Source organism: Hyaena hyaena, unplaced genomic scaffold, assembly GCF_003009895.1.
Source record: "Hyaena hyaena isolate Hyena2069 unplaced genomic scaffold, ASM300989v1 scaffold_9, whole genome shotgun sequence".
NCBI classification, from domain to species: domain Eukaryota; kingdom Metazoa; phylum Chordata; class Mammalia; order Carnivora; family Hyaenidae; genus Hyaena; species Hyaena hyaena.
In genome coordinates this window covers 5200551-5224388 of record NW_024080641.1, presented here as the reverse complement: position 1 = coordinate 5224388, position 23838 = coordinate 5200551, and the positions used below count along the sequence as shown (strand labels likewise).

The following is a 23838-nucleotide window of genomic DNA, read 5'->3' as shown; positions in this document are numbered from 1 at the left end:
ATTCTAAGCCATTGTCTCTGCAAATATTTTTCTTTTAATTCTTCCTCTCTTCCTAAATTTCCAATTATACGTATATTAGACCAAAAAAAGTTTTTCTCCTGTTCTTTAATGCTCTGTGTCCTTCACACTTTTTGTTTTAATTTGGATTTCAATTGACCTATATTCAAGTTCTCTGACACTCTCCTCACCTTTGTTGAACTTACTCATGAGTCCTTCAAAAGCATCCTTTATGATAAAATGTTCTTCTCTAGCATTTCCTATTTGATTTTTTATTAATTTCCACTCAAGTTCCCCCATTTGTTCATGTATATTGTCTGCCCTTTTCACAAAAAAGCACTCAACACATCAGTTACATAAAAATTCTCTGATTATTTCCAAAATATGGGTATCTGTGTGGTTTTATTAATTGGCCTGCTGCTGTTTGCAGCAGTAATTTTTTTTACTGAATGCCAAATAACATGTATCAAGTAGTAGAAACTGAAGTAAATACTATTTTTGACTGGAACTGGGCACAGCTACTCTGCTAAGGTGTTAGGGTGAACCAATCTGGTCAGGAGTTAAGGTGGAATTAGATTCTGTTGTTGAAATAGTTATCCTCAGGATAGCACTTCAAATTTTTCTAATGTTACCTGGTGCTTCCGGTTGGAGCCAGAGTGCTGGAGGATTTTTCTGTGTTCCTTCTTCGCCCTCAGCTTTTGGCCGTCTCTGTGCACCTGTGCCACAGGAGTCTCTGTCCCTATTCTTGCTGTTTTTCCAATGTAGCCTGCCACTGCTTGTCACTATGAACAAGCTAGCCTGTTTATGGGAAACAGGGATATTCTTTATTGTCTTGGTTTAGTCTTGGTCTTGAGTTGGGGTTGGAGAGGACAGAGATCTTATGCATTTGGGGGAACTAGGACTACATAACAGTAAAAATGAGACAGAAGTTCTCTTCCTTCACCTGTGAGCAAAAAAAAAAAAAAAAAAAAAGCAGGTGATACTGCTATCTTGAGAGCAATCTAAAGACAAGAGTTCACATAAAAGGACAGAGGTAAGAGAAGCCCAGACCCATGTTTTCCCTACCTGTATATTTTCATTTGTATGAACTGAGAAATAATTTTGGTTTAAGCAAATCTAAGTTACATTTCTTGTTACTTACAGCTAAAAGCATCCGAAATGATAAAACCACCATGAGCTTTCATGATTTTTCCCTTGGAAGAGATGACAGTAAAGAAATGCATTAGAAGCCCCAATTTCTGATATGATGCAACTTGACCTAGCACCTTGAAAGCCAGGGTAAGGGAGTGCCTTGATCACCCCATTCATCATGGGGGAAATCTGAGAAAAATTATAATGCACCAATTTATAACACTGCTGAATTGTACTAGGGCATTCTAGATTGCATGGTCTATGAGACCTAAAGAAATTTCACAGAAGGGTCAAGTGTCTGCCACCTAATTTATCTGTATCCGTAGAAACCTAGAGAATTTTGAAAATTAACTTCAAGAATTTTATTCTTTAGTTTGGGTCATAATGCCATCTAGTGAAATAAAGCGATCACATCACGAGTTCTTAAATATAAAGGATGATATCTCAGTAGTTTATTACTTCGGTAAAATTGGTAAATGTTAATTGCAAAAATTTTAAATGAAGTACAAAAAAGGAAAAGACTAAGCCATAATTCTGCTTGTCAGAGAAAACTGTTGTATATATGATGGTGAGTAATCTTTCACACATTTTCTCTTAAGCATGTATTTGAACATATATGTATGCAGACTTAAGTTAACTGGATATTTTGAAGGTACAATCCACATTTTCACTGACACAATATACATAATTCTTTCCTATCATTATAGATTGATTCCTTACTTTCTGTAATTCCGTTTTATAGGAACTTGGAGAAATTTATTCAAACTCCTATTTATTTTTTAATTTAAAAAACTACCTTCATTATACAGTTTAAAAAATGTACCCTCATTGTACAAATCCCTTTACATCATTAAAATGGCTTTATCATAAATTATTATTCTAAGTTTCCAGGTGGAAATCAGTCAGATCAGTGTCATATGTAAGAAATGAATCACTGGATTCTATTCCTGAAACAAAGACTATACTGTATGTTAACTAACATGAATTTAAATAAAAAATAAAAGTTTCCAATAAAAGTGTTGACCAAAAAAATCAGATCAAAAGAACTTTGACAGAAACGTGAAGACTAAGAAAACCAAGTATTGTAACTTTGACATTTATTAAGAAAGTATTTTTCATTAGCAACCATTTCTGATACTTTGCAAATATTACAGTAAAACTCTGCCTTAACACACAAGGCAGGAGTAAAAAGTCAATTATGTAAAATGCAGTGTAACCAGAAATATTGTTTATCAATTTGTACTGTCATTTAAAGTGTACATATGTATACACACACACATACACACACAGTGCTAAACTTAAACTGATGGAATATTGTATAGAAAGAGACCAAATGGTAAGAATTCAGCTCATCTCTGTTTAAGACAAAGACAAAGGATGGGAGCCAATTCCAACAGGGTTACATCCCAATTCATGTAATTTCAGATTACAATATTGCTTGATATTCTACATTTCAAATATTTTCCCACTTGAAGTGCTTATGCTAAGGTTACTTGCAGGATTCCTCCTCCAAATACGTTTTTAAATGATTTTGGGGGGCTAAATGAGCTAAATAAAATTTTCAAACATGATCCTTTTAGACATTTTTAGTCATTTAATAAAAAATACTGAGCACCTACACTGAGTTATGCAATGTCATGGTTTTATAAATTCAGTAAATGAGTGAAGCCCCTTTTCTCATTAAGCTTAACATTAGAGTGGACATGGATTTAGGCACGCTCTTCACTGAACTTTCCTTACTCTGATCTTTTATAAGCCCTAGTACAATGACAGTTAGAGTCATTGCAATGCCTCTTAAAACTGTGAGAAAATCCCTTATGGGAACTCTTTAGTTAGATGTCTCCACAGCATGGTCTCCTGACTAAGGTGGATGCTGAGGTTGGGAAGAAACATTACAGTTTCATTAAAGAAAATTTTTCTACTATAAGAACTCTAGTGAGTGGAAAATTTTAGTTCCAACTTGAGGACTTCAAAACAAACAGAACTGTTTTTATATAACTTCATTTCTGTATGGATTCTCTGATGAAGGAAAATTCTTACCATACTCTTCACTTTTATAGAATTTATCACCACTATGGACTCTCTGATGAATTAGTAGACCTGAGCTCCAACGGAAACCCTTACCACACGCATCACATTTGTATGGTTTCTCTCCGGTGTGGACTCTCTGATGAGCCTGAAGGTTTGATCTCTGACTGAAGCCCTTTCCACACACCTCACATTTGTATGGTTTTTCCCCAGTGTGGACTCTGTGATGAGCTTGAAGACTTGAAAACCCACTGAAACCCTTACCACACTGTTCACATTTGTAGGGCCTCCCTTCTGTGTGGACCCTCTGATGTGCTTGAAGGCGTGAACTCTCACTGAAGCCCTTTGTGCATACCTCACATTTGTATGGTTTCCCTCCTGTGTGGACCCTCCGATGTGCTTCAAGACGTGAACTCTGACTAAAACCCTTCCCACACATCTCACATTTATACGGTTTCACTCTAGTGTGGACTCTTTGATGACCTTGAAGATATGCTCTCTGACTGAAGCCCTTCCCACATACCTCACATATATATGGTCTCTCTCCAGTGTGGACACTCTGATGGCTTTGAAGGTATGATCTCTGACTGAAGCTCTTACCACATTCATCACATTGGTATGGCTTCTCTCCTGTGTGGACTCTCTGGTGAGCCAGGAGAGTTGAGGCCTTACTGAAGCCCTTACCACATTCTCCACATTTATAGGGTTTCTCTCCTGTGTGAACCCTCTGATGAATTTGAAGATTAAAACTCCAACTGAATCCCTTCCCACACTCCTCACATTTGAATGGTTTCTCTCCAGTGTGGACCCTCTGATGGCCTTGAAGGTGTGAACTCCTACTGAAGCCCTTCCCACACTCCTCACATTTGTATGGTTTTTCTCCTGTGTGAACTCTCTGGTGGCCTTGAAGGTATGAATTGCGACTGAAGCCCTTCCCACACTCTTCACATTTGTATGGTTTTTCTCCAGTGTGGACTCTCTGATGGGCTTGAAGGTATGAACTCCGACTGAATCCCTTATCACACTCCTCACATTTATAAGGTTTCTCTCCTGTGTGGACTCTCTGGTGGACATTGAGAACTGATCTATGACTGAAGCCTTTACCACATGCATTGCATTTGTACGGCTTCTCTCCAGTGTGGACTCTCTGATGATCTTTAAGTTTTGAACTCCAATTGAAGCCATTCCCACAATCCTTGTAAGCTTTCTCTCCAATGTGAATTTTCTGATGACCTTGAAGATATGAATTTTGGCTGAAGCTGTTACCACATGCATAATATTTATATGGTTGTCCCCTAGTATGAACTATCTGAAGGTCCTGTAAACCTGAGTCCAGACTGAAGTTATTATCACATTCCTCAGAATTGTAAGGAATCTCTTCCATGTGAACTCTATGCTGAATGTTAAGATTTGAGCTACAAAGAAAACCCTTCTCATATTCCACATCTGTGTATAGCTTCTCTCCAGTGTGGATTTTCTGGTAGACTTGAAGACAAGAACTCTGATTAAAGACATCCCCATTCTCCTCATATTCATGGGGTTTCTCCATAGTACGGACCCTAAAAATACTATTAAGGTCCAAGCTATGATTCAAGGCTTTCTCATAAATATTGCATCTGTAGGATGTCTCCCCTGTGTGAATTAGTTCACAAGTGTTAAGAGAGGAGCGCTGACTGAAGTTCTCACCATATCCACATTTATATGGCTTCTCTTCCGTGGGTACTCTCGGATGGGACTGCAGATGTGAACTCTCAAAAACACAATCATCTCTTCTGTGAACACTTTGATGAATATGAAGAACTGAACTATAGCTACAGCCCTTTCCACATGGACGGTAGGCATGGGTTTTCCCTTCTAAGTGTAACTGCTGATAAACTTCAGAGTTGGAGTCATCACCGAAGGCTTTTCTGTACTCATTACAGGAGTAGGGCTTTTGCCCCATTTTGATTAAGCCTTGATTAAGCAGTGAAACCTTCATGAGGTTTTCTCCACAGTCATGGCAGCTGTAATTTTTTTCTGTTCTGCGTACTCCCAGACTATCATTGTGTGCTGTGCTCCAACTTGTGCTGTCACACTTACAGAAGTTATTTTTCATCAAAAGTTGCTGACATCGACACTGATAATTACGTGACTCTGTCAGATACATTTTTCTCCAAGAATGCTGGGCTCTCCAAGATGGAAATTCTTGACTTTTTAGGCAACTGGAAACATCTTCTATATGAGTCAATAGATAGTTCTCATCTTCAGGAATACGAACTGGCACTGTGGCCCAAGCCTGGCAGGGGAAACTACCTCGGTTTTGCAACTGAGAAATATTCCTTTGAAAATTTTTCATGGCATCTTGACACCTGGTTGACCTGCTGCCACCTTGTTGCCAGGTCTTCTGAGAAGAAAGGTCTTTGGAGGAAATGTAACCTAATCCCACTGCTTGGCTACTCTCCATATTATGTTGACTCTTGGTTCCTGTAATGATAAAGAGAATTTAGATATGTTTTTATCTAAATAAAATAGTGATAGATTTTTCCTTAGAGGCTTTAAGATTTTGCACTTAGATCACATGAAATTACAGGAAAATTCATGTTACTACTTCTAAGACTTAGGGGCGCCTGAGTGGCTCAGTCGGTTAAGCTTCCGACTTTGGCTCAGGTCATGATCTCACCGCTCGTAGGTCGAGCCCTGTGTCGGGCTCTGTGCTGACAGCTCAGAGCCTAGAGCCTGCTTCAGATTCTGTGTCTCCCTCTCTGCCCCTCCCCCCACTCAAAAATGAATAAATGCTAAAAAATTTTTTTTTAAAAAAGAATACTTAGAAAATGGCTCTTCTTCAGTTATATCAGGAATATAAGTAAGGTCCACATAATTCAAGCTATCTGTATGCCTCAAAATCAGGGATTTGCAATGCAACTGGGAAACACCAAACATGGCAGCCCTGTTCAAAAGGTCTAGTGAAACCATACACATATTATTATGGGTTTATCATTGGTTGCATGGAGATGCCAAGAAGGGGGTATTCTCAAATTGGGAAGAATGTAGATTCAAGTGGACAAAACTTTTTTCCTCTCTGGCATGTGGGTATGGCAATGTGAGGAGGTAGTGTTAAATGCTGTGTAAAGGTAAACACAGACCTTTATGCATGAGGCATCATATGGCCCCTATAAGCTATTTATCTTCATGAGAATAATAAGGTCTTCTAAGTCACTGTAAGCCATATCACTTTCAATGCTTTTCAAAAGATATTTCATGGGGCACCTGGGTGGCTCAGTCAGTTGAGTGTCCGACTTCAGCTCAGGTCATGATTTCACAGTTTGTAAGTTCAAGCCCTGCATCGGGCTCTGTACTGACAGCTCAGAGCCTGGAGCCTGCTTCAGATTCTGTGTCTCCCTCTCTCTCTGGCCTTTCCCCACGCCCACTCTGTCTCTCTCTCTCTCTCAAAAATAAATAGATATTAAAAGAAAAAGCTTTTTAAAATCTCACCAGTAGACCCATACAATCCCCAACTTTATTCTTTTTTAGTTTTGCATTTTATTGTTTTTTTCCAATTAAAATTTTTAGTTTACTGAAAATTTTTTATTAAGGTCAATTTTTTTTCCATAAACTTTTTTTTAATTTAAATTCAAGTGAGTTAACACACTGTGTAATCTTGGCTTTAGAAGAACCCAGTGATTTGTCTCTTACATAGGCCACCCAGTGCTCATCCCAAAAAGTGCCCTCCTTAATGCCAGTCACCCATTTAACCCACCCCCCCACCAACTTCCCCTACTATCCCCAACTTTAAAAAAAAAAAAAAGAAGACGAAGAAAGAAACAAAAGAAACAAAATGCCACAATGATGACTGAGGGGCACTAGGCTGTGTGACACTGCAGTGACCACAGGGTAACACTTTATGGCTTTTCCACACAAACTCCTCTCAGTACTTAAAAAAAAAAAATGCTCAGTGATGTCTCTGGTTTCTCAAAAGCAAAGTTTCCAGTTATTACACTCATACTTTATCACATAAACATGAAATGAAGAGACATACTACAGGAAACAGAAAAAGTAAATAGCTGTATGTAAGAAGTTTGGCGTCCAGCTAGAGATCATCACAGTCCTTATAGTTTTGTTGGTATCAAAAACATTCAGGATACATCCAAAAGATACAGCTTAATACATTATATCTTTTGGGACTGACATGGTGGCTTGAGGACATGGAAGAGGCTTGTTGGTCAAAACCCAGTTGTTTACAAAGCAGCTCTGTCAAAAGACATATGTATATAATTTTTGACATGACTGTCTCAAACATTTAAGAGATTAAAGTGTCTTCTTGACCAGTGGCTTTACAATGTTAAAGCAATACAGGAAGGGGAAAAAGGGTCATTTCACTTGGTTTCAGGCTCCATGGAAAAGATCACACAGTTAATGACAGTAATTTTAATTTCCTTTAGCCAGTGAAATTTCCCCCACAATTAAATGAGTTCTTTCTTTTTGGAAGGTTATTATTTATCAATTCAATTTCTTTAACGGACATAGGCTTATTCATATCGTCTATTTCTTCATGCATAAATTTTGGCAAGTTATGTCTTTCAAGGAATTGGTCTACTTCATCGAGGCTATCCTATTTGCATAGAGTTTGTCCACAGATTCCTTTATTATTCTTTTAATGTCCATAGGACCTGGGTGATGTCCCCTCTTGCATGTCTGATATTAGTAATTTGTATCCTCTCTCTTTTCTTCTTAGTTTGCCTGGCTACAAGCTTACTGGTTTTAATGATTTTTCAAAGCACCAGTTTTTGGTTTTTTCTCCATTGGTTTCCTGTTTTCTATTTGATTTCTGCTCTAATTCTCATTATTTCTTTTCTTCTGCTTACTTGGGATTTAATTTGCCCTTCTTTTTCTAGTTTTTTAAAGGTAGGAGCTTAGACAATTGATTTTAGATCTGTCTTCTCTTCTAATATATGTCTTCAGGGCTTTAAATTTCCCTCCTTCAGGTGCCTCGTTAGCACAGTAGGTAGCGTGTCAGTCTCATAAATTTCCCTCCTAGCACTACTTTCTCTGCGTGCTACACATTTTTATGAGCTGTGTTTTCATTTTCATTTAGTTTAAAATATTTTTAAATTTCTCTTGAGATTCTACTTTGACCCATGTACTATTTAGAAGTGTGATGTTGAATCTCCATGTATTTTGGGATTTTCCAATTATTTAGTTTATTGATTTCTAGTATAATTCAATTGTGCACAATTGCATGACTTCTATTCTTTTAAATTTAAGACGTGCCTTATGGCCCAGAATGTGGTCTATCTTGGTGAATGTCCCACATGAGCTTGAGAATAATTCTCTTTCTAGTCATGCACGTTAAAATTGGCTCTGACGTCCAACTCCATGCCACAAAGTTAAAATTTTAGAATTCAGTTTTGAGTCAGTCTACAGGGGAAACATACAATGTATGAAAACAAGAGCAGGTTATGTAGAGTGGGAGCAGAGAGGGTGAGATGCAGAAAACAAAGACACCTTTATATTAGAGCATAAAATTGACCAGCCTATCACAGCCTGAGATCTGATAGTAGAACCACTATTAATGATCACAAGTTATTAAACATATGTGTAATTTAAAAAATGGATTTGTCTTATTTTATTAGCAACATGCCATTTTATGTGTATTTTCTGTATGTCTGAAGTTAGTTAAGGCAAATGTGGCAAGTTTTCTATTAAAAAGTAAATTCTGGTGAGGTGAGGAATTATAATTCTGGATAAACATGTCTGCCACATGTAGGACATCATTAAATATTTATAAAAAGGTTGTGTTAAAATTTAAGTTTAGTTAAAGGTAAGTTGACATATAAAGTTAAGTTACAATTGCAGCAATTAGTAACACAGTGATGTGTGATATTCCAATTAAGCCATAAAGGAATTAAAATTATCAAAGGAAACAGAACAGGAGTCTGAGACCCACTGATAGGCATGGGAAGTTTCTTTGCTCAGTGTCAGATAATTATAACCTGAAGGAAGCAGAATTAAAGATGAGGAATTCTTAGAGACTGTTTCTAAGAAAAACACTGACTTCTCAGCTGTTCTTTTTCACTGTGGGTGACAATCACCTTGAGACAGAGAAGGAGATCAGAGTGCAAGAAATGATCTATGAGAGGGGCGCCTGGGTGGCTCAGTCAGTTAAGTGTTCAGCTTTGGCTCAGGTCATGGTCTCACGGTTCATGGGTTCGAGCCCCGCATCGGGTTCTGTGCTGACAGCTCAGAGCCCGGAGCCTGCTTCGGATTCTGTATTCCTCTCTCACTCTGTCCCTTTCCCGTTCATGCTCTGTCTCTCTCTCAAGAACAAATAAAACATTAAAAAAATTTTTTTAAACATCTGAGATTATTTAAAGATAATGCTGAAGAAGTCTGGTCCATGAGTAGACTCATGGCATTAAAAATAAAAATGGATCAGTGCTACGAAGAAGGGAGGCTTCAGTACTGAAAGAGCCTTTAAAAAGTACTGAAAGAGCTTAATACATGCTCTGAAAATACTGTGGTCTTCGTTGAAGGGAAAGTTCCTTTCTGGGTTTCCTAAAGGTGTTCAAATGGTGGTACCAGCCTCGGGGTCCCTCAGGACACCAGAAGAGTGATCAGAAGCAGAGGAGCTGTGCCACATTGGGGGGTATATGTGGGCAGGTGTGTGTGTGTAATGCACACACATGTACACTCGTGTATGTGTTGTTCCTGGTAATGAGTAAGGAAAATCTCTAGTGGTTGACAGATATAATAATCCCATAACACTCCTTCTGGTGGATCTGACATTCTTGACATGTGCTTCGGAGTCTGTCATTCTGTCCCCGGACTTTCTAAGAGCCTCAACAACAGACAGGAATATAAAACCAGGAAGCACTGAGATACATTTCATGCCTCTTGAGAAATAAGAAAACTTGGGCCACGAGGATTCCTATCAAGAACATGCAAATGGAGACCGGCGAGAGGGAGCACTCCCCCCCGATTATGGATTAGTGTGGCTCTTGCCAAATATTGTACTACATGCTCACTGATACGCAGAGGTGCTGCTTTCCAGTCTCTTCTCACAGAGAAAATAAAACTTTCGAAATACTTCCTGCAAGATAATTTGCATGGAGCCCCTTCTGACTTGACAGATGGAGATTACTAGAAGTAAGGATCTCATGGTTAACGAGGTGGATGGATTCGGTATAATTAGAGATGACACTGAAAAATGAAAAAACAGGGGCGCCTGGGTGGCTTAGTCGGTTAAGCGTCCGACTTTCGCTTGGGTCATGATCTCGCGGTTCGTGGGTTCGAGCCCCGCGTCGGGCTCTGTGCTGACTGCCAGCTCAGAGCCTGGAGCTTGTTTCAGAGTCTGTGACTCCCTCTCTCTCTGACCCTCCCCTGCTCACGCTGTCTCTCTCTCTCTCTCTCTCTCTCTCTCCTAGAAATAAATAAAACATTAAAAAAAAAAAAATTTAAAAAAAGAAAAATGAAAAAACAGAAACAATTTGCTACAGGAAAAAAAAAGAAAGAAAGAAAGAACACAAAAGCCCAGAAACCCTTGGTGTGTGGAACAATGATGCCTGCCTGGCCTTAGGGACCAGACGCTTTTCTCTCTTTCCATTCCTGGTGGGAGTTTCAGATTACATCAGCAGCACCCAGCGCTGTTGAGGTGCAGTGTTGGTAAAGGGTCATCCTTCGGAGCCCCTGGGGACTGTGATGCCTCATGGCAGCGACGGTTGGTGTGTCTAACGGGCTGCTGATGCTGCACCGCTGACAGAATTAACCAGGCAATTCCATGAAACAGATTTTGTTTGCGTACGTGGGTATCAATTTTATCAAAATTGACTTTACGTAGATGTGGATTACAAGTCACTCGTTTTACTGGAAGTAGGATTATTTTTCTTAAATTTAATGACTGGCAGGGAAGGCTGTACATTTGAAAATAGATTATGAGGACCTGTCTAGTATATTTGGAACAGATGGTCTGTAACAGCATGAGAACACTTGGGGTGGAAACAATTAGCGAGGCTTAAAATCAATTTAGTAGCTTATGACATGCAATTAAAAAAAAAAAGAAGATATCAGAGGTACACTGCATGCCACGGTATCACTGCATGAAACACTTATATCAGATGTGCAGATATGTACATATACATGAGACTGTACTGGGGTACATTATATACTGAGGGACATGGCTGAAAAAGTATGAAAACCACTGGTCTAAATATTTGAGGAAGGTATATAATTCACATCAAAACAATTATAAGGTGCAAATGCAAAACTCAAATATGGAAACACGGAAAAATATCAGCACATAGGTTTGTACCTCTTAGTTTCATGCCTACGTGGGTGGAAGCTTCTGAATATAAGGAACAAATTACCACCTGAAATCATATTCTTTCTCTCCCTCAGGGTATGTGAACTCTGAGAGTACAACTTCTTTTTTTCAGTTTATAATGGTCACCAGTTGAAAGTTATTTACTAGATCTTTAATAAATGAAGATCTGAAAACCATCTAAGATCTACTTTAACCAGTGTTTGTTTAATGGTTAACCCGGAGGGAATAAAGATGAAGAAATACATACTCATCTATGTGGATGCTGACTTTGGACAAGATGGATGGGGTGTAACTTAGAAAATGTTGCAAGGAAATAATAGCTTAGAAACCGTAAATAATTAATTATTAATCAATAAATAATTGACATCTTTCTCTTTCCTAATGTAAATGGCAATATTTCTCCATGGGGAACCTGCTAAGACAGTGGCTGTAAGAACAGTAATTTTAAGGAATACAATAAAAAAATTAAAAAGTGATACAAAAATACTAATTTGAAGGGATACATGCACTCTGATGTTTATAGCAGCATCATCAACAATAACCAAACTACGGAAAGAGCCCAAATGTCTGTCGACTGATGAATGGACAAAGAAGATGTGCTATATATGTTTTATTCTTTGTTTTTTTTCTCTTAAGTAGGCTTCACACACAAGCATGGAGCCGACTCAAGACCTGAGCTGACGGAGCGCCTGGGTGGCTTAGTCAGTTGAGGGTCTGACTTTTTATTTCAGTTCAGGTCATGATCAAGACCTGAGCTGAGGGAGCGCCTGGGTGGCTTAGTTAGTTGAGGGTCTGACTTTTTATTTCAGTTCAGGTCATGATTCTAGGGTTATGAGACCAGTCCCTGCAAAGGACTCCGTGCTGTGCCTGGAGTCTGCTTGAGATGTTCTCTCTCTGCCTCTACCACTTACCCTCGCTCACTCTGTCTCTAAAAAAATAAAGGCCTGGGCTGAGATCAAGTGTCAGACGTTAACTGACTGAGCCACTCAGGTACCCTAAAAAAATGGCTAAATGATGTATGTTATAGCCACATAATATTATATACCCATGATTTTTTTAAAGTTATAATCTCAGACTGGGTGGTATTTCCCCAAGGTATCATGAGAGAGAAAAATCAGTATATTAAAATTAGTTAATTAAATTTAAAAATTAGTATATTAAAAATATAAAGGATGTACTGTATCTAAAGAATATATTGTAGGGGCACCTGGGTGGCTCAGTCAGTTAAGCGTCTGACTTTGGCTCATGTCATGATCTCGCTGTTCGTGGGTTCGAGCCCCGCATCGGACTCTGTGCTGACAGCTAGCTCAGAGCCTGGAGCCTGTTTCAGATTCTGTGCCTCCCTCTCTCTCTGCCCCTCCCCTGCTCACGTTGTCTCTCTCTCTCTCTCTCTCTCTCAGAAATAAATAAAACATTAAAAATTTTTTAAATAAATAAATAAAGAATGTATTGTAGCATGTGTGACCCTGAATCTTAACTGAGATGGCAGCAAAAATTATAGAAGTGAACTAGTTTGCTCTTAAAATTTCTACTGGTTCTTGCCCACCCAGGAGAACCCTTAGCTACAGTTTTAACAATGGCTTTTGACGTCAAGAGCCTTAAGGACTCAAGAGGTATTACTAAAATGGCTGGACTCACAAATGTCTAACTTGAAAATTCTACTTCCAAAAGAAAATTATAGGCCAATATCCCTGATGAACACAGATGTGAAAATCCTTAACAAGACATTAGTAAACTGAATTCAACAATACATTAAAAAGATCATACACCATGATCAAGTGGAATTTATTACAGGGATGCAAGGATGGTCCAACGCTCTCAAATCAGTCAATATGATACAACAGATTAAGAAAATAAAGGATAAAAGTCCTATGATCATCTTAATAGATGCAGAACAAGCACCTGACAAAATTCAACATCCAATGATGATAAAAACTCTCAACAAAGTGGATAAAAAGGAAACATACCTCAACATAATAAAGGCTATATATGAAAAGCCCATAGATAATATCATACAATGAAAAGCTGAAGCTTTTCCTCAAAGCTCAGGAACAAAACAAGGATGTCCACTCTTACCACTTTATAGAACATAGTATTGGAAGTCCTAGCCAGAGAAATTAGGCAAGAAAAAGAAATAAGAGGCACCTGAATTGGAAAGGAAGAAGCAAAACTGTCACTATTTGCAGATGGCATATTATATATAGAAGCCTAAAGGCTCCACACACACACAAAAAACCTGTTAGAATAAATGAATTCAGTAAAGTTGCAGAATAAAGAAAATCAATACACAAAAAATCTGGGTGTTTGTTTAAACTAATAACAAACTATAAGAGAAATTAAGAAAACAATCCCATTTACGATTGCATCAAAAAGAATAAAATACCTAGGAATAAATGTAACTGAGGAAGTAACACTTATATATTAGACAAATTACAAGACACAAAATTAATGAAAACAAGACTTAATGAAAGCAATTGAAAAATAAAGAAGTAAATGGGAAGATATTCCATGTTCATGGATTGCAAGAATCAATATTGTTAAAATGTCCACAGTACGCAAAGCATTCTACACATTCAATGCAATCCCTAACAAAATTCCAAAGGTATTTTCCAGAGAAAGAGAACAACCCTGAAATTTGTATGATGAAAGATCCCAAATAGCCAAAGCAATCTTGAGAAAGAACAAAGCCAGATGCATCAAACTCTCTGATTTCAAACTATACTACAAAACTACAGTAGTTAAAATAGTATGGTACTGGTATAAAAAAAGATGAAACAGATCAATGAAACAGAATAGAAAGCCCAGAAGTAAAACCCACACACATATAGTCAATCAATTTACAACAAAAGATCCAAGAATATACAAGGGGAAAGAAGTCTCCTCAATAACGAGTGCTAGGAAAATCGGGCAGCTACATGCAAAACAAGGAACCTGGACAACTGTCTTATCTTACACTGTGCACAGAAATTAACTAAAGATGGATAAGGACTTGAACAGAAGATTAAAACCATAAAACTCCTAGAAGAAAACACAGGCAGGAAGCTCCTTGACAAAGATAGCTCTTGATGATGATTTTTAAATCTGACACCAAAAGCAAAAGCAACAAAAGCAAAAATAAACAGTGGGACCGCATCAAACTAAAAAGATTCTGCATAGCAAAGTGAGCCATCAAATAAAGGCAACCTACTGAACGGGAAAAATCATTGCAAATCGTATCACTGATAAAGGGCTAATGAACAAAATGTATGAAAAACTCACAACTCAACAAGAAAGAAACCCCAAACAATCCAATTAGAAGACGGACAGAAGATCTGAACAGACATTTTTCCAAAAGACATACATATGGCCCATAGGTGCATGAAAAGATATTCGACATCATTCATCATCAGGGAAATGCAAATCCAAACCATCATGAGGTATCAGCTCACACCTGGTACAATGGCTAGTGTCAAGAAAGACAGGAAGAGATAACAAGTGTTGACCAGGATGCAGAGAAAAGGGAATCCTTGTGCACTGCTGGTGGGAACGTAAACTGGTGCAACTGGTACAGAAAACAGTACAGAGGTTCCTCAAAACATTAAAAAGAGAACTATCATATGATCCAGTAATTCCACTGCTGGGTACTTATCTGAAGAAAACAAAACCACTAATTTGGAAAGACATACAAACCCCCATGTTCATTGCAGTATTATTCACAATAGCCAAGATATGGAAACAACCTAAGTAAGTGCCCACCGATAGATGAATGGATAAAAAATGTGATATTTACATGCATACTTATATATACTTATATGATATATTAACACATATCATATATAACAAATATAGAACATGTAACAAATTTACATAATAAAAATATACATAATATAAATAATAAAATAGAATATGATTCAGCCATAAAAAAGAAAAGAGTCTTGCCATTTGTGACAACAAGGCTTTATGGACCTTGAGGGCATTATGCTGAGTGAAGTAAGTCAGACAAAGACAAACACCATATGATCTCTCTTATATGAAGAAATTTAAAAACAAAACACCAAGCTTGCAGATATAGAGAACAGACAGCGGTTTTGAGAGGACAGGGATGGGGTGGAGAAATAGGGGAACTGCTGGTTTTGTGGGGTTATTTTAAGTTTAAACAAATTGAATAAGAATTTTAAGGGGTGCCTGGGTGGCTCAGTTAAGCCTCCAACTTCGGCTCAGGTTATGATCTCACGGATCATAGGTTTGAGCCCCACATGGGCTCTGTGCTGACAGCCCAGTGTCTGGATCCTTCTTCGGGTTCTGCGTCTCGCTCTCTCTCTCTGCCCCTCCCCTACTCATACTCTGTCTCTCAAAAATAAATATACATTTAAAAAATTTTTTTAAAAAGAATCTTAAGAAAACTGGGGCACCTGGGTGGCTCGGCTGGTTAAGCGGCCAACTCTTGAGCTGGCTCAGGTCATGATCTCACAGTTCATGGGACGGAGCCCTGAATCTGCTCTATCAGTGTGGAGCCTACTTGAGGTTCTCTCTCTCCTTCTCTCTCTTCCCCTCCCCTGCTCACTCTCTCTTTCTCTCAAAATAAATAAATAAACTTTAAAAATTAAAAAAAAAAAAAAAAGAATTTTAAGAAAACCGTAGCGAGGTCAAGAGGCTGTTCAGATGCTGGAGGAAAAGAGAGGGCAGAATGGAAAGATAAAGAGCTGGGCATCTCAGGGGGAAGTTAGTGCAAGAGTGTCTCAGTTGAAACGGCTTCTTGGGAAGGATCAATCGCGATGTTGGCACGGATCACTTTTCGTACTGACTTTGGCTGACTGGCTAGCCTCAATCTTCTAAGAATAACGGCTACGCATCTATACTCAAGGACACCTTAACGATTAGAATCAGGACAGGCATGCATCAGAAAACAAACAACATTCTGGAGTATCCTTCGATTCTGCGGGTTTATCTTATGCCTCCCGGCTGTCTCAAGGGGGACTGAAGACAGCAAGGACCATGCCTCTCATAACCAAGTCATTCATTCAAGGCAAAAAGAAAAGCAAGTCAAGTGAGCTGAAGCAGAAGCAGGATCATGAAGGGTCTCCTGGGCAGCAACAGGGCAGTGCGGAACAGAATGGATGAGCGGCGATAAACTACAGGGGATACGGGGAAAGCCAGAGGAGGCTGAGGGGACAGACACCTTAGGGCCTGACATGTTCTGACTCACGTCTCAGGAGAGCTCTCTACCTGCTGTGTTACTGCGGGGCGGCTCTTACCTGAACACCCATCTCTCTCTGTTTCTGTCTCGGTCATCAACAACTTTTCTTCTTTCTCCAACTGGGATATAAGCTCTGGTTTGAAGGGCTGATTCCCTGTAGAAAGGCAAGGACAGCAAAAGTTTTAGGTTTTAACAAAATCCAATGGATCACTTTATTTTTTTTTCCTTTTCTGAATCATGCTTTTGGTGTCTAAGAACTCTCTGCCTAACCAAAGGTCATCAAGAATTTCTCCTGTGTTTCCTTCTAGAAGTTTCATGCTTTTACATTTTCTCTTATCCAAAAAATTATTTGAGTTAATTTTTTGGTGAGGTGTGAGGCATGGATATAGACCCATACAGAAGTCCAAATGTTTTAGCACCCTCTGTTGAAAAGACTATACTTTCAGGGCGCCTGGGTGGCTCAGTCAGTTAAGAGTCCAGCTTTGGCTCCAGTCATGATCTCATGGTTTGTGGGTTTGGGCTCTGTGCTAACAGCTCAGAGCCCAGAGACTGCTTGGGATTCTGTGTCTCCCTCTCTCTCTGCCCCTCCCCTGCTCATGTTCTGTCTTTCAAAAATAAACATACATTTTTTAAAAATTAAAAAAGAAAAGGGGAGCCTGGGTGGCCCAGTCAGTTAAGTGTCCAACTTCGGCTCAGGTCATGATCTCACGGTTCGTGGGTTTGACTCCCACGTCTGGCTATGTGCTGACAGCTTGGAGCCTGGAGCCTGTTTCAGATTCTGTGTCTCCCTCTCTCTCTGTCTCTCCCCCACTCACGCTCTGTCTCTGTCTCAAAAATAAACATTAAAAAAATTTTTTAATTAATAAAAAAGTATTATATCTCCACTGGAAATACATAAGAGAATATTCCTACTTCCACAAAATAGACTGTTTCATGAAGAATTAACCATGCCTGAAGAGATGTCTGCTCTTTGTCCTCAGCTCTTGTGAAGTGATCTCTAAGTCTGGGGATTCCTGTCTGGTACGAGTGTCCTTCTTACCTAGAGGCCTTGGACTACAGTGTCACTTATGGTGGGGCCTGTGGGCCAGCAGCTATCAGCTCAATTTCCAGAGGGGCTGGAAACTAAAGTCAGCCACCCAGGTGTCCAAGCACATTGCTGTGGTCGAACCACAATAAAAGCTCTGGACACCTTGGCTTGCACGAGCCTCCCTGGGTGGCGATACTCCACGTGCACCATGGCCCGCCACCACCAGGCAGAGTGGGTGCTGCGCACAACCCCTCTGGGAGAGACTCCGAGAGCCATTGGTTTCTGCCCCAGGTGCCTCTTCCCATGGCTGATTTAAACCTGTATCCTTTCCATGTAACAAAGTGAACCGTGGGGAAAACAGTTTTCAGGGCATTTTGAGAGTCCCTCTACTCAATTACTGAGCCCGAGGGATATCGCAGGGACCCCTGAGCTTGCCAAAGGTGTCAGACTAAGAGTAGTCTTGGGGACTCCCAAATTCTGCATATACACTCAAGTATTTCGAGGTAAAGGGCCATGATGTATGAAAATTACCCTCAAATAGTTCAGAAAAAATTATCACACATATACATATGTTTTCATATATACGCAAAATATATATGGAGAGAGAAAGAACATGCACGTAAATTTAAAAAAATGAACGGGGTTTAATGTTACTACAGGTGAATCTAGGGAGAAGCTATAGGGGTGTTCTTGACTTTTACTTTACTTTGGCAAATGATCCGTAAGTTTGAAATTATTTACACATACTTCTTTAAAAATTTTGTTAATGTTTATTTATTTTTGAGAGAGAGAGAAAGAGATAAAGAGTGCAAGTAGGGGAGGGGCAGAGAGAGAGGGAGACACAGAATCCGAAGCAGGCTCCAGGCTCGGAGCTGTCAGCATAGAGCACAACGCAGGGCTCGAACCCACCAACCATGAGATCATGACCTGCGCCGAAGCTGTACGCTCAACCGACTGAGGCTCCCAGGCGCCTATGAATACACTGTTAAACCCCCAAAAAACCAAAACCAAAGAGACCCTGAAACAACATCAAGTTAATAAACAGTTGCCGCTACCGGTACCCTGGAAAAAGAAAAAACAAACAAACAAAAAAAGAAGGTGAGCTACTCACTAAATTGATTTCACGACAAAAAATGTCGCAGGATTACAATTTACCCATTTACATAGTTCAAAGGACGGATTTTTGCCTAGACAGAAACATCTTGTCTGTGTTCTACAGGGATTAGGACTCTCGTTTGGCCAAGCTCAGAGGATGGTTTCAAGAGTCCCAGAGCTTCAAACACCTGAGCACGTAAAGACACCTGAGGGGGCTGGCATTCGGTCACCGCGTGCCTGTCCTCACCCACAGACAGCAGGTTCCGGAAGTTCTCCAGCATCACGTCTCGGTACAGCTTCCTCTGGGCAGGGTCCAGCAGCCCCAGCTCCTCCTCCGTGAAGACCACGGCCACGTCCTTGAACATCACCGGCTCCTACGACACCAAACACATGCATACCATGTTTATGGATGAAGGGCTATAAGAAAAGAACTCCTTGCACATTAAGTTGCTGCCAAACAAATAAATAGCTTCCTCTTTTTAGCACTCCTATAGGTAAGTCTCTGGACAGTCTACTGTCACATCATGAGCTACTGATATTTTAAATTTTATTAAGAATGTCATTTGAATTCTGTGTCTGCCTCTCTCTCTCTGCACCTCCCCTCTCATGATCTCTCTCGCTCTCTCAAAAAATTATTAAAAAAAATTTTTTTAGGGACGCCTGGGTGGCTCAGTCGGTTGGGCTTCCAACTTTGGCTCAGGTCATGATCTCATGGTTTGTGGGTCCAAGCCCTACATCAGGCTCTGTGTTGACAGCTAGCTCAGAGCCTGGAGCCTGTTTCAGATTCTGTATCTCCCTCTCTCTGACCCTCCCCTGCTCACGATGTCTCTCTCTCTCTCTCTCTCTCAGAAGTAAATAAAACATTAAACAAATTTTTTTAATTAAAAGAAAGAACGCCATTTGCCCCAGAAAAGCTTTAGTTCCAACAGTGTGTGATGGAGTCTCTTTTTTCTCTCTCACAGACACAGACACAGACACACACACACACACACACACTCGATTTACTTAATTTGCCAAACTTACAGACTAGCAGTCACCCTTACTGTTGAAGTGTATAGTTTATCCTCTGTGGCCCATCTGGAGTGTGCAGCGCTTATAATGCTGTGGTGTGGGCACGGCTCTGGAGCCTGACTGTACTGACGCTGGGGGGCTCTGCCCCATGTTAGCTATGTGACCTTGGATGAGTTCTTCATTCTCTCACCTGCATGCTGACACCCACAGCAAAGGGTACTCATAGCAAAACAAGCGGCTACAGGTAATGTGCTTCGGAACAGAGCCAGGCACAGAGCGCCCAAGAGATGTTACCCGTTATCATGATCACCCTTACCATCACTTTCATCCCGTCACGGGGCTGTATCCTAAGTCAAGGAATGGATGGCCTAGGATACAATGGACTGATCCAAACAACACATGCTGGCTTAGTTTCGGCTTATCTACTATAAACAATGTTGCCCAAAAAATTCCTTTCACATAGACCCAGGATCGTCCCCCTGAAATAAATTCCAAAAAGGAGACACGGTAATGCTGAATGACAGCTTTTAGTGCTTTAAACTCAGAATGACAGGTGTTTCTGCCAAAAAGATTTTTCCAGCTTATTCATCTTCCACGTATAAATCCCTAAACCTCTATACCCTGGCCAACACTGGACGTGAATACTTTAAAAAAAAAAAAATCTCTGGGGCACCTGCGTGGCTTAGTCGGTTAAGCGTCCGACTTTCGCTTGGGTCATGATCTCGCGGTTCGTGGGTTCGAGCCCCGCATCGGGCTCTGTGCTGACTGCCAGCTCAGAGCCTGGAGCCTGTTTCGGAGTCTGTGTCTCCCTCTCTCTCTGACCCTCCCCTGTTCACGCTGTCTCTCTCTATCCTAGAAATAAAAAAAAAATAAAAATATTAAAAAAAAAATCTCTGACAATCTTAGAAGTAGACAAGGGAAGTAAAAACGGGCTACTTAGAAAAACGTTCGCCAAGGTGGTCAGTAACGAAGGCCATTCCTTTTTCATGTATTTGCTGGTCATCTCTATTTCTTGTTGTATTCAATATATTCATGTGGGGGACGTTCAGTCCTTTTCTTCCAAATACGCTGTAAATATTTTTCATTCTACTTTGCTACTTGTCTTGTAACTTTTTACCGTAGGGAATTTTAAACTCTCTGTATGAAGCCCTGTTCAACAGTGCCTGTGTTCCGGCTGGAGCTCCACAAATCACAACCTCAGGCCTTAAGTCTCTGCGTGAGAACTCTGCTTTGGTTTTGGATCTTGTTTTGTTTGGCCGCTCTTTCCTCCCGAATCAGATGCACCTGATACTCGTGATCTGGGGGGGCGGGGGGGGGGGTGCTTTGAAGTTGGCCAGATGCTTGTCTGCTGTAGGAACCTGCACAGGACTTTAACTTCCACGGACATCTTACCTTCATGTTAACACTGCAGATTATTCTAAATTCCTCTCAGAGCAGCGAATCAAGTGACAGATGGAAAGTGCCTGTATATCCTAGAGTAGGACTAAAATGTTTTTTACATCAAGTACCTCTAGTGCTCTAAAAAAATAAGTTAATATGAAGAATGAAACACACAAGGACACAGACATACACAGACACACAAAGAAAGCTTCAGGTCGTGGGAAGAAAAAATCTAGCTCTTTTTGTATGAAAACATCTTGCACATTTTTTTTTGTATGAAAACATCTTGCACATTTTTGGGGGGAGAGGGGTGTTCAGCTTCAGTATGGTCCTGTTAGACAGAACCGCCTTTTAGGTATTCTTTTTATAAAGTCCTAAAGCATCAGTTAGAAAGAAACAAATTTTTTTTCAAGTTCTGAGTCCCTACAACAGAAGGACAAAGTATATTAGAATTCTCTCAGAACTGCTTTTTCATAAAGATTTTATGTAGTAAAACTGATATTGCTGTGTTAAACTTGCGAGAATTCTCAAGAACTTAACTTGTGCATAGGGAATAGAAAAGAGGGGGCAGAGAAGTTCACTGAAATAATAAATATTAGATGACAAACATTAGGTGCAATAATTTTAAGTGAAAAAAATTCAAAATTATATTATTGCGTATAATAATGCATGTAAAGCAACTGTGGAAAAACAAGGAATTTATAAGCAGAATAATGTGGGGGCTTTTTCATCTTTAAAATTTCTTTTTTTTTTTTTTTTTTTTTGCAGGGGCGCCTGGATGGCTCAGTCAAGTGTCTAACTTGATTTTGGCTCAGATCATGATCTCACAATCATGAGACTGAGCCCCACATCACAACTGGCTCCAAGTTTAAGATTCTCGCTCCTTTTCTTTTTTTTTTTCCTCTCTCTCCTTCTCTTTCTGCCCCTCCCCTGCTCACACTCTTATGCTCTCTCTCAAATCAATACATAATTTTTAAAATTTCTTCTTAAAGGTTTCATTTTTTCGTGATCTCTCTACCTGACGTGGGGCTCAAACCCACAACCTCGAGATCAAGAGTCACACACTCCCTCAGCTTAGCTGGTCAGGTGCTTCCCATTTTTAAAAATGTCTATTATTTGTGAAATAAAATGAAAATAAAACAAAAACTGAGAGGAAAAAGTTTTTAAAAAGAAAGTGCGTGGCACCTAAATGCTATTAAACATCTGCTGGAATTCTCTATTCTTGGCGAGGAAGGGATAAAAGAGTGTCCCCCTAACCGAGAAGTGAAATGATGGGTTCAGGGACAGAAAGAAAAAATCCAGCTCACCTGGAACTTGATCATTTTCTCCTCCTTTTCCCAGGGAAAGGCAGACACCTGAGAAGGCAAAACAAGGTACTAAGAAAGGAGCCAGGCGGACAGAGGGAAACGTAGCTTTGTGCAACATAGAAAGAGGTGTCCCTTGGCCCGCAGAAGCTGCCACGCACGCCTTAGCGGGCAGAGTGTGGGCCGGATTCCAGCCGCCGTGAGGTTATGCTGGCAGGATACGCGCACGCGTGGGACCTTCCGCACAATGACCCTCAGCTCTCCCCACAACCCTTCTGCTCCTAAGGAACTCGCTCTGATCCTGCAAAATGTGGAAAAGGAGAGGCGGTGGAATACACTGGTTAAAAGTGGACACTGGACACAAAATTCAGTTCCAAAACCTGGCGCTGTTGTGTATTCGCTGTACCTTTGCTATATGTTGGCACTGCTACAGAATACACATGTATATGATACATAACATAATACATATTGTATATTGTATACAATATATAATATATAACATAATATATATTATATACGATACATAATACATAACATACAACATATATTAGATATAACATATATTAGATATTATATATAACATAATATATAATACTACCTATAATACATAATATATGCATCTATTTACCATGGTTAATTAATCTCTCTATGCTTCATTTCTGTAATCTAAATAATGGAATCAACGTTACCAGATTGCTATTAGGATTACATGTGAATAGCAAAGAGCTATTGTCATGATACCAATTTCTATTATGAGAAAATCAGATGCTAATCTTCATCATAAAACCATCCTTGAAAACGTGTCTTGTAAGACATCTGGGTGACAAAGATGGCTTACTTCATTATTACACACTGAGACCACCCTTCTGAAAAGTTTACTGATTGATGGACATCTTTAAAATTTACTTAGATTATTCATCTTTTTTTTTAAACTTCTTTTTTTAAATTTATTTATTTATTTTTATTTATTTCTAGGAGAGAGAGAGACCGCGTGAGCAGGGGAGGGTCAGAGAGAGAGAGGGAGACACAGACTCTGAAACAGGCTCCAGGCTCTGAGCTGGCAGTCAGCACAGAGCCCGACGCGGGGCTCGAACCCACGAACCGCGAGATCATGACCTAAGCGAAAGTCGGACGCTTAACCGACTAAGCCACCCAGGCGTCCCTTATTCATCTTACAAATTTTTTTAATCTTTGTTTTTAGAGAGCGAGCGTGTGCAAATGGGCGAAGGTCAGAGAGAGACAGAGACACAGAATCTGAAGCAGGCTCCAGGCTCCGAACTGTCAACACAGAGCCAGACACAGGCTCAAACCCATGAACTGTGACATCATGACCTTAACTGAAATGAGCCTAGGTCAGAGGCTTAACCGACTGAGCCACCCAGGCACCCCTGGT

At 39.9% G+C, this 23838-nt stretch overlaps 1 protein-coding gene across 2 annotated transcripts; it reads right to left on the bottom strand.

Moving 5' to 3' along the window:
• Positions 1-387: 387 nt before the first annotated feature.
• ZNF112 (zinc finger protein 112) lies at positions 388-22482 on the bottom strand. Of its 2 annotated transcripts, XM_039250058.1 has the most exons (5): positions 22449-22482; positions 18998-19124; positions 16687-16782; positions 3680-5619; positions 388-940 (listed from the first exon to the last, which is right to left on the bottom strand). In XM_039250058.1, exons 1-5 carry the CDS (start codon positions 22461-22463, stop codon positions 899-901), a joined length of 2220 nt encoding a protein of 739 aa, XP_039105989.1. In that variant the 5' UTR covers positions 22464-22482; the 3' UTR covers positions 388-898. The 2 variants fall into 2 exon arrangements, with proteins under 2 accessions (XP_039105989.1, XP_039105982.1); XM_039250051.1 differs by lacking the exon at positions 388-940 and having other exon boundaries at positions 2209-5619.
• Positions 22483-23838: the final 1356 nt, after the last annotated feature.

Bases quoted from the DNA above. Each gene is read 5' to 3' on its own strand.
- ZNF112 (XM_039250051.1), bottom strand. The intron at 16,783-18,997 runs GTGAGGACAGGC...GCCTTTCTACAG, and splicing joins CCGGAACCTGCTGTCTGTGG to GGAATCAGCCCTTCAAACCA. The intron at 5,620-16,686 runs GTAAGAGCCGCC...TTATCATTACAG, and splicing joins AGAGAGAGATGGGTGTTCAG to GAACCAAGAGTCAACATAAT.